The sequence below is a fragment of the Hipposideros armiger genome, unplaced genomic scaffold (genome assembly GCF_001890085.2).
Source record: "Hipposideros armiger isolate ML-2016 unplaced genomic scaffold, ASM189008v1 scaffold_22, whole genome shotgun sequence".
NCBI lineage: Eukaryota > Metazoa > Chordata > Mammalia > Chiroptera > Hipposideridae > Hipposideros > Hipposideros armiger.
Window position 1 is genome coordinate 7,016,086 of NW_017731372.1, and position 16,682 is coordinate 7,032,767.

Consider the following 16,682-nt stretch of genomic DNA (forward strand, 5'->3'; position numbering starts at 1 on the left):
GTGAAGGGTTCAGAGCGCTGGGGCACCAAACATGAAGAGTTTGGGTACAATAATGTTCCTGAATATAAATATAACCTTAATAAAGCTGTGACCCACAGTCTCAGCTGAATTCATGTTGAAGTCAAAGAAGCGTAGCCCAACAACCAAAAATAATTTCAAAAGTAACTCAAGTCCTTTATCTGCATTTCTCAAATACTAGTAAAGAAATATAGATGCACAATAAGATACCTTAAAATCTTCCTTAGGCTCCCCAAATCTTCCCTCACCCATCTCTTTATCCAATGTACACCTTTTCCTTTGAAATGCCCCTTGAACTCCTCATCCTTGAGAAGTCCTGACTCTACATATGGTGGAAGTACCCATGTAGTAAATGGACTTGCTAACTATTGCTCATTTCTGAGCTCTAACGAAGACATTTTAGGCAGAGGAACCGGCTTGGGAAACCCCACAGGGAGCTCTGGGGACCACATGTGACTCATCCCGGCTGGAGCACAGATGGGGAAGTAGCAGGGGACCTGGTGTGCACGGCCAAACAGCTCACCCGCCCCCAGGAGGTGGCGGGCGCCAGGGCAGGAACATCGCAGGGCAGTGACCTAACCAGATACACATTTCAGAGAGCCCACTCGCGCGCCAGCGTGTGAGAGGTGGGACAGGGTTGCCAGGAAGCCTCGCAGCGGTAGGAGGTGATAGCAGTGGGCTCCCCTTTCTACTCTGGCAGCGACAACCTGAGGCAAGTGCCAGGACCTTCGCATATGTTAGTCATTAAACCTCACAAAAAGGTACCAGCTATGTCCCCAGTTTACAGATGAGGACACTGAGGCTCACAGAGGCTAGAAGTGGCAGAGCTGGGGTTTGAACTCAAGCAAGCGGGAGGGGAGGTGGCTCCTGATTCGCTTCAGGAGAAGTGGAGAAGTGGAGGAGATGGGACCTGCCGGGCGGGTGCGCCGCGTACCGTGTCCAGGTGGCCGCCCCACCGCGCTCTCTGCTCCTCCGCTCCCAGGTTCCGGCAGCTGATGGCAGAGCAGGAGCCCGAGGTGCAGGAGGTGTCCCGGCTGTTCCGCTCGGTGCTGCAGGAAGTCCTGGAGACGATGAAGCAGGAGGAGGAGGCCCACAAGCTGACGCGGCAGTGGAGCCGGAGGCCCCGCGGCAGCCTGGCGCTAGCCGCCTTCAAGGCCCGCGCGCGCATATCCCCCTTCGCCAGCGACATCCGGACCATCTCTGAGGACGTGGAGCGGGACACGCCGCCGCCGCCGCCGCCGCCCCGGACCTGGAGCGTGCCCGAGTTCCGGGCGCTCCAAGAGGACTGACCCACCCACCCCTGAGTCACCTACGGGAGGGCATGAGAAGCCTGTGACTGTCCAGGGTCCTGGAACCTCCAGACGCCCCCTGACGAGGGAGGCCGAAGCAGCCACATCCCAAGACACTCCCGTAAGACGGAAGGACCCCTCCCCGCCCACCCTCTCCCGCTGGCTGCAAGGCCCAGAGTTGGGGCTTGGGGCTGCAGGCGTGCCAGGGAGCAGGAGCAGCCCCTTCCTACTCGCAGAGATTCGGGGTCTCGGCAGACAGACCACAGCCCCATCCCCCGCCTTCTGCTTCTATCTGGAGGGGGAAGCATTGCCCTGCCTTTTTGCCAAGATCTGAGTTGTCACCCCCACTTCAGTGCCGGCCGTTTACCCCATCTCCCAGGGTAAAGATGAGGGACTTGTTGGGTGGTGTCCATTCTCTGCTGGTGACTGGGCTGGTTTCACCACCGCAGGTGGGTCGCAGCCTCGTGGGCGAGCAGAGCTGGAAAGGGCCACAGGGACCACTCGGTCCCACTTTCCTGACTAGTGAATGAGGAAACTGAGGCTCAGAGAGAGCCAGGCCTCTTCCACCTTAAGCTGCAGCCAGGTCCCCATGCACAACGAGAGTGTTGCTGTATACACGGTCTCTGCCCCTGAGTCCTCGAGTCCTGGGCTGTGACGGGACAGGTCCAAGGGCTATGCTTGCACCGGCCCGTGTTCTGACCCATCTCTTACGTTGGCATTGGCTTGGGGGTCTAAGCTTCTCTCCTAGAAAGGTCGCCGGGGGCGGAGGTAGGTTGCTGTCACCCCACCCCACAGCGTCATCACCTGGGAGGCGGCCAGCAGCTGCTTCCAGAGATTAAGCTTCGAGGCCTTCTGACTCACTGCTCTGGGAAGCCCAGGTCTCTGATTCCAGGATCCCTTCTGAATCTGGTCACGCCTGCTCTCTGGGTTTTCCCATGGAAAGTGACGCCCAAACCCCTAACTGATGTTGAGGCACCTGAATAAAATGTTCTAGAAGAACCTCCCTACAGGCTCACTGTCCTTCCATTTCTTACACTGTCAGATCTTGATGATGGGCATGTAGGGTCTCCAATGTGTGGATTGCCTATGGCAAAACTGGAAGGCCAGGTGGCCTGTAAACAAAATGCCAGGAGGAGATAAGTCAGCAGGGGAAAGTCCATATATCCTCTGACAAGCTCAACGGAAAGATTTTTTGAATATTCTGATTTTAGGTGATTTTCACACAAATCTAGAGAGACAATCATAGGATGCTGGAAAACCTCTCATCCAACACTGTCAAGATAGAGTTGATTGGCTCATTCACATAATCGGTAAAAGTTGAGAATCACTTCAATAAAAATACATACCTTAAACATCTTACATATTTTATGTTAAGACATTAAAAAGTTCATTCAATTGCCAAAGTTTTAATGTAGGCCCAAGCTGTGTTCACTATTTTTTGTGACATGTGGGTTGTCCGATGGGAGTTCTACACTTGTTTTATTTGCTTGTGTGTACTTCAGTCATAACTGTAAGAACAATTGGCATAAACAAATTTTGGAACAAACAGAAGTGACCCTTGGTAAGCAGGCAACTCAGTTGGTAGGGGCAGAAGTATTGGGGGAGAGCTAGAAAAGGATTTACTAGCCATGAGCTTTCTGGGTGCCCTGGATGTGGGCCAGCACGTTTTGAGAGAATGGAGGGTCAACCTGGTGGGGGCAGGGGTCAGAGGAGGTCAGTGAAGAGAATGTCTACTGCTTTCCTTCTTCCCCACCACCCTACATGTATCTATTCTCCCCCCGCCCCCCCCCAAAAAAGCAAGAGCCAAGGCTCTCAATGTCATGTTCTTTTTTAAGTAACTTGCTGCCCATGAAAACTTTTCCTGCCCACTTCAGTCAAGATAGACAGGTCCACCAGCCGCAGACGCTGGTGGTCCTACTGCAGTGAATCCCGACGGGTGGTGCTCAAACCTGTGAGAAGGCACTCCTCTGGGTACAGGTCGTTAAAGGGAGTAATGATATCTACTTCAGTTTCTAGCTTAAAAACTCAATAACAATTCAATTAGAGAGCAAAACATTTTGAGAGGCTCCTTGTGAGTGTGTCATAGCAGCTAGTGGCAGTTGAAAGGATGGGTTGAACAAGCCCAAAACTCACAGGACAGTTAGCACGCAGTTCAACACCACTGCCACTAGAGGGAGCCAGTGGGGGGATTGGATCACTCAATGATTACGTTTTATTTCACTGTGGTTTTTAGTTTTAGGGTTTTTTTACTTGTTATAAACATTTTCAAACACAACAGAAAAGTACAGGGAAAAGTGTAAGGAGCCCCCATATTCCCATCACTAAGGTTTAATAGTTATTAACATTCGCCAGATTTGCTTTATCTATTTTTTGTGTATTTTAAAATAAATCCCAGGCATTGTGACATTTCATCCCTGAATACTTCAGTATGCACTGAAAAGGAATAAAGAAAATTTCCTGTGTCACTACAATACAATACTATCACTCCCAACAAAATTAACAGTAATTCCTTAATATCATCTAACACCCAGTCCATATTCAAATTTCTCTATTCCCAACAAATGATTTTTGCAGTTTATTTTCTTCTTTTAAGATTTTTATTAACATACAATATGATATTGGTTTCAGGGGTACACTATAGTTATTCAACATTTATATACCTAAAGAGGTGATCACCATGGTAAGTCCAGCAATAATCTGACACCATACCACGCTATCACAATATTATTGACTATATTCCCCATGCTGTACATTACATCCCATGATTTGTTTTATGCCTGGAAATTTGGACCCCTTATTCCCCTTCCCCACCTTTTAAATTTATTAATTACAGTTGACATTCAATATTATTTTATATTAATTTCAGGTGTACAGCATAATGATTAGACATTTATATAATTTACAAAGTGATCCCCCTGACTAGTCTAGTACCCACCTGGCACTATGCATAGTTATTACCCTATCACTGACTATATTCCCTATGCTTTACTTTACATCCCCATGACTATTTTGTAACTGCCAATTTGTACTTTTTAATCATTTCAACTTTTCCACCCTGTCCCCAACCCTCTCCCATCTATCACCTCAACAAATCTAGTACCCATCTGACACCATACATAGTTATTACAATATTGACTATATTCCTTATGCTATACCCTACATCTCCATACCTACTTTGTAACAACCAATTTGTACTTCTTAATCCCTTCTGCTTTTTTCACCTACACCCCCAAACCCCTCCCATCTGGCAACCATCAAATTTTTTCTGTATCTATGAGTTTGTTTCTATTTTGTTAATTTTGTTCTTAGGTTCCACATATAAGCAAAATCACACTGCCTTTGTCTTTCTCTGTCTGATGTACTCTACTCAGCACTACACCTTCTAGGTCCATCCATGCTGCCACACATGGCAAGAACCCATTCTCTTCCATGATCAAACAATATTCCATTATATATATGTACCACTTACTCTATATCCATTCATCCATCGACAGATACCCAGGCTGCCTCCACATCTTGGCCATTGTAAACAATGCTGCAAGTAGCATTTGGGTTTCTTTGTATAAACACTCTGAAGTGGGATTACTGGGTCCTTCATTGTCTCTTCTTATAGCCTTTGTTTTAAAGTCTATTTTGTTTGGTGTAAGGATTGCTACCCCAGCTTTTTTTGTTTCTATTTCCATTTTCATGAAATATCTTTTTCCATCCCTTTACTTTCTGTCTGTGTGTGTCTTTCAATCTGAAGTGAGTCTCTTGTAGGCAGAATATGTAAGGATTTTGTTTTCTTATTCATTCATCCCTCCTATGTCTTTTGACTGGAGTATTTAATCCATTTACATTGAAAGTACTTGTTGATAGATATATAGATATTGCCATTTTATTATTCATAATTTTTATTTTTATTTTTTCTGTCTTAAAGAAGTCCTTCTAACATTCCCGTAATACTGCTTTGGTGGTGATGAACGCCTTTAGCTTTTCTTTCTCTGGGAAGCTCTTTATCTCTATTTTGATTTTAAATGACAGCATTGCTGGGTAGAGTAATCTTGGTTGTAGGTCCTTGCTTTCCATCACATTGAATGTGTTGTGCCTATCCCTCCTGGCCTGCAAAGTTTCTGTTGAGAAATCAGCTTACAGTATTATGGGAGCTCCCTTGTAGATAAATAACTGCTTTTCTTTTGCAGTTTTTAGGATTCTTTTTTTGTCTTTAACCTTTGCCATTTTAATTATGATGTGTCATGGTGTTAGCCTATTTGGGTTCATCTTGTTTGGGACTCTCTGCACTTCCTGGACTTGTATGTCTATTTCCTTCATCAGGTTAGGAAAGTTTTTAGTCATTATTTCTTCAAATAGATTCTCAATCCCTTGCTTTCTCTCTTCTCCTTTTGGTACATCTGTAATACAAATGTTGTTACACTTGATATTGTCCCACATGTCCCTTAAACTTTCTTTTCCTTTCTTTATTCTTTTTTTTTTTCTTTATGCTGTTCCGATTGGGTGTTTTTTTGCTTCTTGTCTTCCAAATCACTGGATTGATCCTCTGCTTCATCTAATCTGCTGGTGATTCCTTCTAGTGCATTCTTCAATTATTGTATTCTTCACTTTTGACTGGTTCTTTTTTACGGTTTCTAAGTCTTTTTTTGATGCTTGCTATCTCTTTGTTAAAGTTCTCACTAAGTTCCTTGAGCATCCTTATAACCAGTGTTTTCAACTCTGTATCTGATAGACTGCTTGTTTTCATTTTGCTGGAGTTTTCTTCTGTTCTTTTATTTGCAGAATTATCATTTATGTATAGTCATTAACTTATTGCTTATTAACACTAATGTTTCATAAGCATTCTAAGTTTAAACAATACTTCATTGTGGAACACTATATAACCAAGAATAAAACAGATTACAACTTTCTTGTCAATATGTAGGGCTTGATTAAATCCTCATTAAAAGAAATAAACTGTTGAGAGTTTGAAGAGGGAGAGATCTTTATTTTCTGAAACCATTTTTGTAGGATTGGTAATCTTCTTTCCTTAAGTACTATATTTCACTAGTGAAGCCATCTGGGCCTGGGCTTTTCCTTGTGAGATTTTTAGTTACCAATTCATTTTCTTTACTTGTTATTGTTCTATTCAGATTTTCTATTACTTCTTGAGTTAGTTTTGTTAATTTGCATCTTTCTAGTAATTTGTCCACTTAAGCTATCTAACTTGTTGGCAAAAAAGTTATTCATAATGTTTTCTTATAACACTTTTAATTTCTATAGGGTCAGTAATCATGTCCTATCTTTCATTTCTAATTTTGGTTGATTTGTGTCTTTTCTCTCTTTTTTCTTTCTTGATAAGTACAGTAAGGTTTATGAATTTTGTTGATCAAAACAAACAATTTTTTTGTTTCAAAGAACCAACCTTTGGTTTTACTGATTTTTATATATTGGTTTTTCTTTCTATTTGTTTGATGTTTGGCTCTGTTCTTTATCATTTGTTTCTTTCTGCTTGCTTTGGGTTATTTGCTCTTTTTGTTTTAGTTTCTTTAGGTAAAGTTTAGATTGTTGATTTGATACCTTTTTTCTTTTCTTATATAGGAATTTAAAGTTATAGGTTTCCCCCTGAGCACTGCTTTGTCTTTGATAGATTTTTTTCAAGTTCAAAATCTTTTCTAATTTCTCTTGTGATTTCATCTTTGACTCATGGGTTATTTTATAGTGTGTTTTAAAATTTCCAAATATTTGGAGATTGCCTAAATGTCTTCCTGTTGTTGATTTCTAATTTAATTTTACTATGATCAGAGACACAAACTTTGAATGGTTTCAGTACTTTTACATTTATAGAGAATGTTTTATGTGAGACTGAAAAGAATGTGTATTCTGCTGCTATTGATTAAATGTTCTATAGATATATTTTTACATCAAGTTGATTAATAGTGTTTAAGTCTGTTATATCCTTACTGATTTTCTGTCTACTTTTTCCATCAATTATTGAAAGCAGAATATTGAAATCTCCAATAATTTGAGTTGTGTATTCGCTTTTCAATTTTTGTTTCATGTATTTTTTAGGTGTATTGGTTTCCTGGGCTTTTGTAACAAATCGTCAAAAACAAGGTGGCTTAAAACAAAAGAAGTTTATTCTCTCACAGTTTTGGAAGCTAGAAGTGCAAAATCAGGGTATTGGCAGAGCCGTGCTCCTCCTGAAGGCTCCAGGGAAGAATCCTTTCTTGCTTCGTCCAGCTTCTCATGCCCCCAGGTATTCCTCAGCTTTCTGTACAGCATAACTCCAATTGCTGTGGTGGTGGTCACTTGGCCTTCTTCCCTGTTCATTTATGTGTGCCCTCTCCTCTTCTTCTCATAATACTAGTCATTGGATTTAGAACCCTCCCACACCATTCCAGCACCATCTTATCTTAACTAATTACAGCTATTTACAAATAAGGTCCCATTCTGAGGTTCTGGGTGAACATGAACTTGGGGGAGGATACTATTTAACTTTCTACAGCGTGTATACATTAATAATTGTTATAGCTTCCTAATACATTGATCCTTTTATTACAATGAAATGTCTTCTTTGTCTCTAGTAGTATTTCTCAAAATCTAATATTTCTGTTTTATTAACTTCATAAAATCAATTAAAAGGCATTCTATATCCTTTCATATTCTGAAAGATTATTTTATATAATATGGGACTCACCTATTCCCTGAAAATCTTAAAAGAACTAAGTGGAAAATCTGCCTATCAATTTATTTTTGAATAACATTTGTAATGTCTTCTATAAAAAGTAGTCTTTTTTTTAAACTTTTGAGGCAAGCTGGGCAATTTAGAACTAGTATAGTATAATGTAGTGTTTCTCAATGTGAGTTCTATTTAAATTTTGGATGAGTCAATTCTTTATTGCTTAGGATCATCCTTCACACTACAGGACATTTGACATTCTGGGTCCCTATACACTAAATGCCAGTAACTTTCCAGTCTTCATGAAAATCAGATCCATATCTCCTATGCATTTCCAAATGCCCCTTGGAGCGGGGATCATTTGAGAACCAATGACATAGTAAAGAAGGTGAACTTCAAAGTCAGGCTTCTTGGGTTTTAATACAAGCTCCGACATTACTGAACAAAACTTAGTTAAATTACTTGACCCCTCTCTATCTCAGTTTCCTTACCTATAAAGCCAGAAGAATAATAGCACCTATTTAATTATTGTGGTAATTAGGTTAGTTGATACATGTTAAGTTCTTAGAACAATGTCTGGTACATAGTTAGTGCTTGATAAATATTAGCAAATATTATTCCACAAATTTGTCATTTCAACAGGTTTTCATGAGACCGGATAACTTTTTTTCCTTCTTATTAGTTCACCTTTTTCTCCCATATTCCTCTTAAATAGTTAGGCAGCTTTGAGCTCATTGTGTTAGGGAAGGGATAAACCAGGGTAGGAAACAGAACAAAAGAAGTCTTCCAGAACTTGATTTCTAAAAATGTAAGCCTTTAGGGGAATAGAGAAGTTTCCATACATAGATAAAACATTTGGGAGAAATATAATTGGAAAAAACTGGAATGAGTCTCACCTACCCACAACCCCACCCCAAGCTGCAAGAAGAATAGAAAGAAATAAGAGTATAGACATTGAGGGATCCTAAAAAGATGGGCCCTGTACCCTGATTCATAGAGCACCAGGGAGGCAGTAAAATTCCATACAAATATGAAAAAAATCTAAGGTGGGGGAAGGGAAACCTGAGCTTTGGGATAGTAAAAATGACTGGAAGAGGCGATTATGCTGACCAGGCTTTATTGCGGAAGTGGAACTAACAGAGAGAGAGAGCCACCATACCTGAAGTGACTAGGCAGACAGGAATGAAGACATCTCAGTGACAGATCATGTGGATCAATGACTGAGAACCAGACAGAATGATTGACATTTCAGAAGATACCTGCATGAACAGATAACATTGAGAACTAGATTGAGTATCTTCCCCCAACCCAGGCTTTGGAAACATAAAGAACACCCCCTACCTCCTCACCCCTCTACCACCCCATCCCTGAAATTAGACTTAAAATGGGAAGTAAGTTTTTACTTGTCTGTATAGTTTTCAGTTTTCTGAGTATTTTTTAAAAAGAAAAGGATACTGTTAGGTTAGCTCCACGTTAACTGCTATGTTAAACACTCCATCCCTTATATATCATCAAAAAGTCCCTGTAGGCTTTGTTTTCCTTAATTAATAGAAAGTGCAGAATCTTCTAATAACCAAATCTTACATTAAATTACTCACAATTACCTACCTTTCCTTTTTTTCTCCATTTGTTCCTTTTTGCTCCTCTCTTTCTCTTAATTTTTCCCTTAGTATCATCTAAAAGAATTAGATTTTTTAAAAATTGAGGCGGTATGGTTTATAATAGTCAGGTAAGAACATCTCCAGGGAAAAGAAATGAACTTCATGATTGAAAGAATGGAAAATCTGTGTATTATGGTAAAGTTACATTACCTTTCTGTCAACAATAAAACCCAAATGTTAGAACTAGAAACTCCAAGAAAAACAAAAACTGTACAAGAAAGTCATGGTTCAAATATGAAGCAATACTAAGATATGGCATGGTTTTAAGCAACTATAAATGTACTTGATGCTATGACTAGAAACATTCTTTGAGAATCCCAGTAAACAGGATATTAGGTCCATGAAAGGGAGATCTAATCATAGCACATGACTTGGCACTGATGTAACAATATTTATATAGTGATAATAATTTAAGTGCTGACCATTGGTTTTGAACCTTTAAAGTGAATCTATGGACAAAAATAATGAGTTAGTTTTGGTTGTAGATCAGATTACAAGTGTAGCTCAGACTATTGAAAGCATAAAAAAAAATACAATGGGAAGAAAAGATGGCGGAAAAATAATTAACTAAAGTTGACTGAACAGAAAGTAGAATTACAAGTATATTATTTATTGATGTCAAATTAACTATTAGAAAAACTAATTATAATACAACTAGCAAACACTGAGAGGATAAAGGAAGGTGAGACAAAGGAGTAATTTAAAGTGAGCTATTCAATGGATATTGTCTGGAGTTGAATGTAGAGAACTTCTGTTACATTTTGATTGCGTGGTATCTGATTCTCCTTCACATGTTTGGTGCATATTCCTTTGCATGCCTCCCACCATCAATGCTGACAAGGCCAATACTTGATTTTCTAGTTTCCTATGCAGCTGGGACATGGACATGTGATCTACTCTCAGACATTGCCTAGGAGCTAGTGACACAAAGCAGCAGAAACAGTGAAAAATCCATTCTGCAGTAGTGGCAGAAATACCCACTGTCTAGTGGCAGCAGTGGCAGTGATGACAGTGGTATCACTTAGTGGCCATGGCAGTGCAAGCTGAGCCACCCAGGCTGAGTAGTGGCAGGGTTGTCAGTGTGCCCTTACCAGACTGGGCTCTGTGGTATGACTGTGCCTATGGTTGTAGCTGCCAACTTTCACTTTGTTCGTATCCATATTCAAAGGTTAGTTCTCTGGGTTTCCTGGCAATTCTGCAGGTTACTCAATATCCTGTCAATAAATTCCTTTCCCATTTAAGTCAGCCAGAGTCAGTTTCTTTTGTTTACAACGAATAACTCTGAATAGTCCACTGGTAAATCAATAATAGAAGTGTAAGCATAATACTTGAGAAAGAATCAGAAACCCAAACATCTGCCGTGGTTAGCGTGTGTAGTTCCTTTAGCTTGTAATAAATCTTCCTGAATTTCACTCCCCTGGCTCTGTCTGGAAAATGCCTAGTCATCCTCCAGTTCTCCATTTAGATATCATTTCCTCTCCAAAGCCTTACCTGGTCCCTTTAATACATGTATACCAACTCAGCACTCATCTGCATTGTAATGGACTATTTATTTGTCTTTATTGCCCAACATAATAAAAGTTCCTTGGCTGAAGAGACCGTGCCATGTTTATCATTTTGCCTGACACATAAGTGGGTATTCTCAATGAACGTCTGTTGAATAGACAGAAGTTTTAAAGGAGTTTTAATGAGTTTTCTTTTTAAATCATCTAACTTATAAATGAAACAATTTTAACAGGGTGATAAGAATACCTTCAGTACTTGAATCTGTCTGGCTTCCAGAAGATGAAGAAGAAGAAGGAAACACAGGGTCATCTGAGGAAGAAGATGCTGATCTATGTCGGGATCGGTGGTGTTTTGGGTTTTGCTTTTCTTTTTTCTTTCGTTTCTGTTTACCTTACATTGATATAAAATGTAACACAATTATTCTCTGAAATATTAGCAACAAATGAGAGAGAAACAAATAACTTATAAAACATATTTGAAATTACTCACAAGGTCTTAAAGCAAGAAAAATTCCTACCTGCATTTCTGCTGGTCCCGGCATCTTCAGGAATTCTGTGTGTGGACTTCTTATTCATGCCTATAAAACCTGCCTGCCATGTCTGTAAAACCAATTTATTGACAAATTATTAGAGAATTGAAAAAGGCAAAATGATGTCTTTTGGGGACAAAGGAAATGGAAACCATGTTTTAAATTCTGAAAGGAAAGAGTCAGGTGTTAGTTATTTACAAAATGGTTTTATATTTCTATTAAATGGTAACCTTTCATAGACCTAATTTGAGTGTCTATCCTCATAACATGCAGATTTGATCAAAATAAGCACCCTGTTCTAGATGAAATTTGCTTTATAGCCTAAAAGAACAAGAGTTTAGCATTGATGCGGTGATACACTTGGATCACATTATGTCAAACTGATTTTATTCACTGATAAAGGGAAGCACCAGTTGCTATAGACTGAATTGCAACCCTTCAAAATTAATTTACTATGAAGCTCTAACTCCCTATATGACCGTATTTAGAGATAGTGTCTTTAAGAGGTAATTAAAGTTAAATAAGGTCATAAGGGTAGAGTACTAATCTGAAAGGACTAGTGGCCTTATAAGAAGAAACAGAGAGAAAGAAACGTCTCGCCACGCACCATAGAAAGAAAAGACCATGTGAGATAATGCACCAAGAAGGAGGCCATCTGCAAGCCAGGAAGAATTCTCACCAGAAACCAAACACTGCTGGAACCTTGACCTTGGACTTTCCATCCTCCAGAGCTGTGAGAAAACAAATTCCTGTTGTTTAAGCCATGCAGTCTGTGGTATTTTAGCATCATGGCAGCCAAGGCGAATAACAGACCAGTCAGGGATAGCTGTGATTGTGGCTCCCCTTCGGGGCTGAGATGTTCTCCCTGGTACCTGCAGCACATCATTCCATCTCCTCCTTGGGCGCAAGTTTTTCCTCCCACCCTTAAAGGCAGGGCTCAGCCCTTCATCTTTTGCTTGCTTCTCTCTATACACTATTCCATTGGTTCCAGAACTTTAGCACAACTAAGAAACACCAAGAGGCTTCTTAAAAGGCAGATTCCTGTGCTCCACACCAGAGACCTTCATTTAGAAAATCCGGAGAGAGACCTCTAGTAATGCAAGAAGCCTTGACACCACACTTTGAAAAACATTGCTCTCCTAGTAATCTCATGGACTCATACCACCTCAATGAGTATATTACTCCTCCAGCCCTTTTATTTGTTCAGGTCTCCAATCATTCATTTCTATTTAATAAACATTTTCCTTGGATCTCTATTATCACCCTGCACTTTAAAGTAAAACCAAGTTGTTCTGGAGACTTAGACATTTCTGTAGGAAAAACCGTTTTTCTCCTAATTCATGCATTCATAGACCCAATTTATTTATTAAACCCCTGAACCAGTACTGGAAATACAGTGGTGAACAAAATGGACGAGATCTCTACATTCATAGGCTTACATTCTAGTTTGGGGAGAAGAGAAACAAAACAATTTCTAATGATAAGTGTTACAAAGAAAATAAACAAGCTATGATAATGCCCTGGTGGATAGGAAGTGACTGTCTGCTTCTAAAAAGGGGACATTTGACCTGAGATTTGAAAGACAAAAATCAGCCAAGCATGTGAAAGCCTGTATATACATATAGTCACGGGATGTGGAGTAGAGTGTGGGAATGGAGTCAATTAAATTGTGATAAGTATGATATCGGGAGTGGGAGGGCAGTGGATGGGGGGAGGGGGGTTGTTACTTTGTGAGGGGTGAAAAGGATAACTATTGCATTGTTCTGTACACCTGAAACTAATAATAATAAAAAAATAAATTAATTAAAAAAAAGAAAAGAAAGAACTTGAAGCAGATGGAAGGTAAGCTCAAAGGCCCAGAGGCAGGAACAAGTTTAAGCATGTTGGTGTTCAGAAAGATGGTAGGTAAATCTCAAGCACGGTAGTCAGAGAGAAATGGTACAAAACGAGGTAGTAAGTAAGCAAGGACCAGACTATGTAAAAGTATAAAGCCAGCTTTATGCTAAGGAGTTGGGGTTTCATCCTAAATATAGTGAGAAGCAACTGGAGCGTTTTAAGCAGAGGAATGTCAAGATCTGATTTGTGACAAAGCACAGTCATACAATCTTTTGAAAACACAAATCAAATCCAAAAAATCATTGCCAAGACTGATGCCAAGGAGCTTATCCCCTATGTCTTCTTCTACGAGTTTTACAGTTTCAGGTCTCATTCAATTCTGCAATCCATCTTGAGTTAATTTTTGTTTGTAGTGTAAGATAGTGGTCGTTTTCCCAACACTATTTACTGAAGAAGCTATTCTTTCCCCGTTGTGTGTTCTTGGCACCTTGTCGAAGACTAGGAAACCAAATATACTTGGGTTTATTTATGGGCTCTCTGATCTGTGTTATTGGCCTATATGTCTTTTTTGGTTGCCGTATAATGTTTGGAGTCATTTTTGGTTATCACAACTTGGAATCTTGTCACAATTTGGTCACTACTTGGAATCTAGTGGGTAGAGGCCAGGAATGTAGCTAAATATCCTACAATGCACAGGAAAGCCCTTCACGACAAAGAATAATCCAGCCCCAAATGACAACAGCATCAAGGGTGAGAAACTCTGTCCTAGTCCGAACCACCAAAATCTCTTACTTGAAATACTGCACTATTCAACTAACTGGGTTTCCTGCTTCTACTTTTACCTTTATACAATCTCTTCCCCACAAAGCCATGTGATCTTTCAAAAGTACAATTTTTAAAATTGAATTATAGTTGGCATACAATATTACATTGGGGGTAGAGGATATTCAGCCTTTCACCGTTAAGTATGATGTTATTGCTAGGATTTGTACATGGTCTTTTTAGATTCCCTTCTATTCCTAGTTTGTTGAGTTGTTTTTTTTTTTCTTTTTCTTTTGGAACATTGATATGAAGACAGCTACATACTTTCTGAAACTTATGTACACGTTCTATTTGTTTGCTCTCTGTCAAAATGCAAAATTTTAAGATAGAAAAGTAGTGAATGCCATCTCTTAAAGAGACTACCACAACTATGTCAACGCTACCACCCCTCCCCAATCTTTACCATCTGTCCGCCATTTCAGCAATGCAGCATCTTTGTGGGGTGGGGGTGCTGAACTGCAGGAGCAAGCAGGCTTGTATGGGAAGCCCAAGTCAGACAAGGCAAAAACTCGCTGCTCAGCAGCTCCAGCCACTGAGTCAGTCACACCAGTCAGTCCTGTGGATCACTGATTGCGGTCATTTGTACAGCTAATACAGAACCAATGACCTCTAAGTGGATTAGACTCTGTTTGGGGCTCAAAAGATGATTTTTCCTCATCTTGGATGAGCCAAATTTTTTAAAGAACACTAATGAACGTGATGGGTTCATGGTAGTAAGTTTTTCAAATAATGGATATTGAATTTTGCCAAATGCTGTTTTTTTGTTTGTTTGGCATCTGTTGATAGGAACCTGTATCGGTAATTTTGCTTGTGTAGTCTGGTAATATGGTGAGTTACACTAACTGAATTTCAAATGTTGAACCAGTCTTGAATTTCTGGGATAAATGACACTCATTCATAAAAGTATTTTTACATGTTGCTGGATTCAATTTGCTAATATTTTTTGAGGATTTTTGCATCTTTGTTCATGAGGGACATTGATTTGGTTTTCATATATATATATATATATATATGTATATATATATGTATATATATATATATATATATATATTTTTTTTTTTAAATCCAGTTTGGTATCAGGTAATGTTGGCTTCAGAAAATGAGCTGGGAAGTTTTCCTGCCTCTTCTATCTTCTGGAAGAGCTGCTGTAGAATGACTATTATTTTGTCCTTAAATGTTTGATGAAATTCACCAGTGAAACTGCACAGCACTGGAGAATTTTCCTTTTTAAGTTGTAGAACTTTTCAGCTTATCTGTTTCTTCTTGGATGAGTTTTGGTAGTTGTGACAGTGGTCCATTTCATCCAAGGTGTTAAATTTATGAGTATGAGGTTGTTTGTAGAATTCCCTATTGTGCTTTTTAAGTGTTCATCCTCAGTAGTGACATCTTCTCTTAGAGCATGTATGTTATAGAAATGACTTAGTACAATTAAAAACCAAAGTAGAGAAAAAACAAAACTGCAAAAAACATAACTGTACAAACCTCAAGCCTTGTTATTACTGACTCCTTCCTATCTTTCAATTCCATATCCAGTCAGATATTAAGTCCTTTTGATTTGTTCTTGCCTGAAATTTCCCCTATTCCCAATTATGCTTGGCATAACCCTTTACTATCTCCTAAACTATCTAAACTATTCCATCTATCGCCTGAGTCTCACCGCCTTTCCCCACATCCTTCACACTGCTGCCCGACTTCTTAAAGCTCCGATGGTTCTACACTGTGTACAAGAGGAAGGCCCTCCACATCTGGCTTAGTCTTGCCTTTTGCATTGCAGTGCAATTTATTTCTCTAAATCAGGGGGTTTTGACATGCAGGCTTCAGAAAAGAGAAGGTGGGTCATGAATCTCCTAAAAATGGGGTATAAAATGTTGTATGAAGGTGAATTTTATTTCCAGAGTAGGGTCTACAGCCATTATTAGATGTTCAAAGTGCTAAGAGAAGCCTTCAACCTAATCCTGCCTCTATTAACGTATCAAGAACACACTATACAGCCTCAACAGTTTCCACCTCAGCAATCACTCCTTTGTCTGAACTTACATTCACAAACTTTAACAATCTCACCTATCCTTAATATTTTACAGAGGAGGAAACAAGTCTGGCCTTTAACTATTTTGTTCAAAGTTGTCCCCGTAAAACTTATTTTCGGTGCAACTGAGTTAGTGTGTCTCTGTTATTGTCTTGGTCTTTTTATGAATAAATGTTGCATTTCTCCTTGAGGTCAGGAACCTCCGAGTTCTTTGAAACTGCAATTATCTTCACTGTCATAAAAAAAATGACTCTTCACACGTTTGCTGAGAACAGTGATTAACAGTGATAATGGGGCCAGCCGAGTGGCGCGATGGTTAAGAACTGGCTTGGGACACCAGAGG

General features: G+C 39.7%; 2 protein-coding genes across 4 annotated transcripts in view; one reads left to right on the top strand and one right to left on the bottom strand.

The window, feature by feature from the left end:
• Positions 1-2,487, top strand: part of RD3 (RD3 regulator of GUCY2D) — a 9,912-nt gene extending 7,425 nt beyond the window's left edge. For both annotated transcript variants that reach the window (XM_019635435.1, XM_019635436.1), the window contains exon 3: positions 1,001-2,487. In XM_019635435.1, coding sequence (XP_019490980.1) covers positions 1,001-1,307 — 307 coding nt within the window. In that variant the 3' untranslated portion in view covers positions 1,308-2,487. The remainder of the gene's footprint in view (positions 1-1,000) is intronic.
• Positions 2,488-9,594: 7,107 nt separating this feature from the next.
• Positions 9,595-16,682, bottom strand: part of TRAF5 (TNF receptor associated factor 5) — a 70,791-nt gene continuing 63,703 nt past the window's right edge. For both annotated transcript variants that reach the window (XR_002123134.1, XR_002123135.1), the window contains 3 exons: positions 11,644-11,725; positions 11,373-11,516; positions 9,595-9,635 (listed from right to left, as the gene is read on the bottom strand). The gene's annotated coding sequence lies outside the window, so the exon portion shown is untranslated. The remainder of the gene's footprint in view (positions 9,636-11,372; positions 11,517-11,643; positions 11,726-16,682) is intronic.